General features: G+C 56.5%; 1 protein-coding gene across 1 annotated transcript in view; it reads left to right on the top strand.

Annotated features, from left to right (window-relative positions):
* The window catches only part of DECR2 (2,4-dienoyl CoA reductase 2, peroxisomal), a 4,729-nt gene extending 318 nt beyond the window's left edge, over positions 1-4,411 (top strand). The window contains exons 2-7 of the mRNA XM_010180117.1: positions 374-425; positions 1,960-2,095; positions 2,490-2,614; positions 3,115-3,208; positions 3,493-3,597; positions 4,194-4,411. Of these exons, the coding sequence (XP_010178419.1) occupies positions 374-425; positions 1,960-2,095; positions 2,490-2,614; positions 3,115-3,208; positions 3,493-3,597; positions 4,194-4,411 (730 nt within the window). The remainder of the gene's footprint in view (positions 1-373; positions 426-1,959; positions 2,096-2,489; positions 2,615-3,114; positions 3,209-3,492; positions 3,598-4,193) is intronic.
* Positions 4,412-6,585: the final 2,174 nt, after the last annotated feature.

The raw sequence follows: 6,585 nt of genomic DNA, 5'->3' as shown, positions 1-6,585 counted from the left end.
GGCTGTGGCCTCTGGGGTGCTGGCGATGGGACAGAGCGGTGAAGCTTCGCTTCCTTTGAGAAGGCTGGGGTAACGGGGCCTTTCAGCGGTGGAGTGCGGAGCTGGGGGTGACAGAGCACTTGTGAGGGCAGGAGTTGTGGGCAGCCCTTTCTGCTGCAGGCTCTGGTGTCTCATGGGGATGTGGGAGGCTGGGGCTGACCGTGTCACAGCGCTGCGGTGGGTCTGTAGTGTACTGTGACTCTCCTGGAGGAGTACCAGTTCCTCCCCTCCAAGAGTGTTGAGCCACTTCCCACTGACCAAACTCCTGGTAACATCTAGAGGTCTGTGAGGAGCTGGCACTATGTGGTCCTTCTCACCAGCCTCCTCTTTGCAGGCACGGCTGTCGGACAGTCATTGCAAGCCGGAACCTGCAACGAGTGTCAGAGGTGAGTCCATGGGCTCAACAGGTACAGGTAGCAGTAGGGAGAGCTGTGAACACCTAGAAATCCTTCTGCCCTCTCCTCTGGGTGGAGCTGGAAGCCCTGGGAGTAGTGCAACAGGAGAAATGGCTCATCCATGCTACTCTGCGTTCTCCTGGCTCTGAGTACTTCAGTATCAGCAGGCAGTGGTGATGGGCAGGATGGGTGTGGGTTTAGGGTGGGCTGCAGAGCAGAGCTCAATTAATTGTGGAACTTACTACCTTCCCCCACCAGCTTTGGGAGCTGTTCCAGGTATCGCATTGTCTTTTTGTTGATGAGACAGAGAGAAACAAGCTGTGAGGAAGGTTTGTCAGCAGGGAAGTGGTGGAGCCCAAGGTCAGACTCAAATCTCAGCCTTGAGCAGTCCTCCTTGTCCAAGGGTTGAGGGGAGGTTACTCTGAGCCCCAGAATCTCAATTATGTTGCACCTTGAGATGAGGGGAGGATGGAGGTCTGGAAAGCAGTCACTGATGAAGCTCTGCTGCACTGATGGCTGGGCAGAACAAACACCCACCCCTGCGTGTCTGACCCTGGGCTGGGGTTTGGCTGATCACAGTTTCCATTCCTTGCTGTGACCTGTGCCACAGTCTCAGCCTGAAAGCAGCCATGAGAGAGCTGTGCAGCAGCTGTGTGTGAACTTCACTGAAATATAGTAAAGATGGAAACTGATGCTGGGGAATGAGCTGGCATGGCCCTGCTGCCTCCTGGAGGGGGTTGATGTTGTCATTTCACATTTCCTCATGGTCACAAGCCAGAAAACAAGCTGCGAAGCTCAGCAGCTTTTTTGTTTCTTGGGGCTGGGGCCTTCTAAATACCCAGGGACAGAACTGCTTCCCCAGGTTCCTGTTGCTCGCTGTACGTGTGTGCCAGTCAGAGCTCAAAGCTCCTCAAGGGCCCCACAAGCCCAAACAGGAACGTGGAACATCACTGGGTGTTGTGCAGGATTGCTGCTGACTTTTCTTATCCCTGGAGCTTAATTTGCTGGGGAGAGTCGTGTTCCTAATGAGCGCCTTGGGGGTGGTTTGTAGCAGATGCTGAGCTGCAGAGCTGGTCTGCTCTGCCTTGCAGGCAGAGACTGGCAACTGCTGGTTTCTGTTTGCCCTGTTGCCTGCTGACATTCCTGGATCTAAACGTTAATTATGGCTGGGCTCATGCCAAAAATGCCCTGTTGGGGTCCAACCTTTGTACTTGCCCTGCAGAGATGTTGCTCAGGATGTGCTGTCGCTGATAAGGCAGGCCTCAGAGGTAACTGGGTTTAGCGAGCTGCGGCCTCAGGGCCAGCCTGGTGTTTGGCTGGGACACAACTGCAGGAGCTTTCTCTGGCTACCCCAGGCCTTCAGCTGCAGGGAGCTGCCAGACTGAAGCTAGCCGTGTTTAGGCAGGTCTCTCCCCTGCCACACACCTCCTGCCTAACTTCTTGCTCGCCTGTTACAAGGTCTGGGTCTAACCCTTGCTGAAGGAGAGTGTCTCGGAAAGAATCTCACCTATCTGTTTTTTTGTAGGCCTCTAAAAAGCTTGTAGCAGCCACAGGGCAGCAGTGCCTGCCCCTGTCCTTAGATGTCAGGCAGCCCCAAACTATTGTGGCAGCGGTGGATGAGGCACTGAAAGAGTTCAAGCGGATTGACATCCTCATTAATGGTGAGCTGCTGGAGTGGGCAAGGCGGGGATTTGGTATGGACTCACTGCTAGGAGGGGAATTTTCCTGCAGAGGGCTTGTGTTTGCCTTGTGTCTGGCTGCTGCTGCTTTGGCCTGGGAGCATCTAGGCAGACCCTGGGAGCGCAGAGGGAATGAGCTCAGAGGAAGCAGCACCAGTACCCTCCTGCCCTCAGGCTAGCCATGCTGCTGGGCGCCCAGAGCCACAAGCTGTTACCCTTATCATCAGAGCTGTTGCTACATCTCTCCAGTCTGCCCAGACAGTATTGCTCACTGTACTTCTCACAGAAGTGCCCCAAGCCTCTGTAATCTCTCCTGGCCCTGTCCTGATCCCTTCTGGCCCCGTCCTGACTGTGCTTTTGGCTGCTTGTTCTTCAGGTGCTGCAGGAAACTTTCTGTGCCCAGCCAGTGCCCTGTCCTTCAACGCCTTTAAGACAGTGATAGATATCGACACCATTGGCACCTTCAACACCTCCAAAGTTCTCTTTGAGAAGTATTTCCGGGTAAGTGGGACTGGAGCCAGAGGACTCAGTGGAGAGGCTTCTGGTAGGCAGGGAGTTTATGTCTAAAACTATACTTGGCTCTGGAGAAATTCGGAGAAGTGTGGAGGGCAGAAGGGAGCACAGCAGGGAGCCTCTGCCACCCACCCTGCTCGGGTCCGGTCTGTTCCTTCTCAGGGATGGCAGCCCCTGTGCAGCAGCTGGGAACCCTGCCTGTCCCTAGACCTGGGGCTTTGCTTGTTGTGGCACCTTTCCATGCTCTGCTACCTGCCAGGGAACAAGCTTTGATCTGCTGCTCCTTTTCCAGCTCCTCTGCTTTCCCTTGGCCTTTTCTTGTCCTCTGGAAGGGCCCTGCTGGCTGCCCTGTGATGGGTTAGCAAAGCAGAGGGGGCTTTGCCTGCACATTACTGTCCCTCCTAGCCCAGCTTTCTTGTCCCACCACTCCCCTACATGATCCCTCATGCTGCTCCCTGCCTAATGCCACATTTCCTTTCCTTCCCCAGGACCACGGTGGGGTCATCGTTAACATCACGGCAACCCTGAGCTACCGAGGGCAGGCCCTCCAGGTGCATGCTGGTGCTGCTAAGGCTGCCCTAGGTACCTAAACGCTCCTTGCTCTGCGAGCTGTGTGGGGCCAGTAAGGAAGCCAGTTGTTCCCAAATACTGGGATGGGAAGATGTCCTTGGGAGAGGTGAATATGAATCAATGTGTTTGCTGTGTGCCTGGGTTTGGGATGAGGCTCTTCCCCAGGGCTTTTCTAGGGCATTTTTCTCTTGGCCAGAGTCTCCTGTGGCTTTTTGCACCCACCTCCCCTGACCCCTCAAAAATCACTGGAATGGCTCTGCTCTCCATTTCTCATTCCTGTTGTAATCCCTTCCCAGATGCCATGACCCGTCATCTTGCTGTGGAGTGGGGACCCAACAACATCCGAGTGAACAGCTTGGCCCCAGGCCCCATTGCAGGCACCGAGGGATACCGGCGGCTGGGTAAGCCAACCTGGAGCTCCTGTCTCTGCCTCAGTGGTGGCTTGCTGGTGTGTCTGGGAGGGGGCTGTGATGGATCACCAGTTCCATGCAGTTTTGGGGGCATGTGAGGCTGCTGGGTGCAGCTGTCCTGTGACTAGGCTGGCATGTCTCTTTTGGGGAGCAGCCCTTCTTGCCTCCTTGGTACCTCAGCACGCTGATTTTTCACTGTCAGGTGGCAGTTTTTTGTGCTCTCTGATGCAATGATATAACATGCTCCCCCAAAGCTCAGTCTGGCCAGCTGCTCTGCCTGGTGGTTTAGCTCTTGTGGTCCATCAGTGGAGTGCCGGTTCAGCTCCAGAGGCTGAGAAAGTTTTCCAAGGTCCTGTCTTGAACTCACTGTTGCAGTGCAGATCCCACCACTAGGCTTGAGCTCCCCTCCTTTAACCCTTTTCTCAGGCCTTTGTCTCTGGGCTGTCCCCAGGGCTGTGCCAGGATCTCCCCTAGGTTTCCTGGGGCTCCCAGCATGCCCTGTGCAAGCAGTGCTGCTGTGTTTGGCAGGGAGTGGTGGTGGGCAGGTGGTCCCATGGTCCCAGCTGACTCTTTCTACTACCACTTAGGTGGGAAATTTGCTGAGGAAGAGAGACGATTCGACACGATCCCCCTCCAGCGCGCAGGCAACAAGACAGAGATCGCCCACAGCACGCTGTACCTGGCGAGCCCCCTCTCCTCCTACGTGACGGGCACCACCCTGGTCGTGGATGGTGGGAGCTGGCTGACCTCTGCCAACAACTTCCCCGGCTTGCTGGGTATTGCTTCATCCTCTGCTAAACTCTAGGTGACGTGCATTTCCCCCTCTGTGGGATTAGAGCAGGACTCGTGTCAGAAACCCTGTTGCTGCTGCCATACCAATGGGTATGGCATTGCCTTCCTTCCTCAAGTGCGTGGGTCATCTTGTACTGGTACCAGGCTTGGCCCCTCCTGAGGCAGCTGTGTGGTGGAAGAGGGGGCAGGCGCTGGGTGTCAGGGGCTCTGGCTGAGGGCAGCCAGCCCTCGACTTGGCAGCTATTTTCTCAAGCCTTCCTCTGCTTTAGAAAGGTGGAACAGGGTCACCCCCCATGCTGTCATCAGAGCAGGCACCGAGCAACATGGGGAACATCTCTTGAATCCTTGTGAACAGTCCTAGGGATGGGTTGGGAAGGGCAGGAGAACTTGGGGGCATTTTCCTCTGAGCCTGCGGTTGATGTGACAACTCTTGTTCTGCTGGAGGATGCTTGTCTGAGGACAGACACCTCTGAGTGTCCCCTGAAGCAACATTCTGCCCCTCCTCTGTGCCCTACCAGCAGGACTGGGCACAGAGAGTCCCAGCAGCCTCTGCCTCCTCTTTCTTCCTCACGTGAGTCACTCCAGTGCAGCTCGTGCTGCGGTTGAGCTGCACGCAGGGCTCTCTTTGACTGCAGAGGTGGGGAGGGAGCTGGGGCCTGGGACTTTTTGGGAGGGAGGTCTTCTTTCTCCCCTTGTCCCCCTGCCCAGGTGCTGCCTGGCAGGACTGTGTATCCACCTTCCTGCTGTCTTGCAGATTTCTGGGGAGCAAACAAAAATCAATGACGAACAGCCTGGGCTTGGCCGATGGACAGAAAACGTGACCGAACGCTGCTGCTCTGGGACATTTCGGGATGATGTCTCCCCAAGTTGGAGCTGCCACCTCTGATCCGCGACTGATGGTGGTGACACTGATCCTGTGTCCGCCTTGAAGGGAGCACCAGTGGTGCTGGATGGGGAGCAAGCCCACCCCCATTCTGTGCCTTTTCTTCTGAGGGTGCAGCGACAGCACAGGGCATGCAGGCTGTGATGTTCACTGTCTCCCTGTGTCTCCTCCGAGTTGTTCTCCTGGTCTTTGCCAAGTCCCATGCAGTGTTGCCCATAGATATTCATCTTCTTCCTCCCCTCTTCCTCATCTCGGCCTGAGAGCTGCCTGAGACCCCCAGCAGTAGCTCCCAAAAAGGGAGGGGGAAGAAGTCAGCTTGCCGTGGGCTGACATCAGCCTTCATGCTGGAGGCAGCTCTTGGAGGAGAGGAACAAGGCCTAAGCTGGCCGCTGGCAGCAGGAAATGTCCCCATCCCCTCCGAGGGTTCCTAGCTGGAGCAGTTGCTCCCTGAGCAGGCTTGGCTGGGGTGTCCCTGTCCCAGAAGCAGAGGTGGAAGCCTACCTATCTGCTGAGAGCCTGAGGTGTCCGGTTGTCCATCCACCCCCCATCTGTCTGTCACACCAGCCTCATGCTGTCTATTTTCTTTGTACAGCTGAGGGTAAATCAAGGCCTAGCTGAAAATCAGCCCTTTCTGAGCAGGGTGCAGAGCTGCCAGGGCCACACTGGCTCTGTGCTGGGCTGCTGGAGCCAAAGGTGTCCCTGGTGCCAGTGCCTTGGGAGGGCACACGTTGCTCTTGCACAGTGGCTATTTGCTGCTGACAGTCATTTTTAAGCTTATCCTGAATCCCATGAAGCTTGTTTTCCTCCTTGATTGTGTTTCCTACTTGATTGTAGACTTGCCAGAGTTTGCTCCTTCCTCCAGGCCGTGAATAAAGAACTCCCCCCCTGAGCCGCCACACTTCTCATCAACTTGCCTGTGCAGGGCTTGGTTCTGCAGCCTGGGACTGCCAGGAGCTGGGAAAGGTTTGCTTGTGCTCCTTGTCTCCCCTGTGGGCCTGCGGTGACAACGGCGAGAGCTGTAGGAGACCGAGTCACCGTGGTGGTTGGAGCGTTGCTGTAGTGGGTAACTGCACAAGTGAACAGGGACAGCTGGGCCATGAGGGGCCCAAGTTGACAAAATCTGGGGGTTTGTGCCCATTACCGGGGGCTGTGCTGGCAAAGGAGAGCGGGGCCCCAAGGGTGGCGACACTGGCAGCGGCTGGGGGCAAGCGAGGGGCAGGGGGAGCTGGCGGGGCGTGCAGGGCATGGTGTATAGTGCCCCAGCACCCCCGGTGGGGTGCGGGAGCCTGGTTTACGGTGGCCCT

Source organism: Mesitornis unicolor, unplaced genomic scaffold (genome assembly GCF_000695765.1).
Source record: "Mesitornis unicolor isolate BGI_N332 unplaced genomic scaffold, ASM69576v1 scaffold30372, whole genome shotgun sequence".
NCBI lineage: Eukaryota > Metazoa > Chordata > Aves > Mesitornithiformes > Mesitornithidae > Mesitornis > Mesitornis unicolor.
Note: the sequence above shows the minus strand (reverse complement) of the source record. Positions and strands in the feature narration are given on the sequence as shown.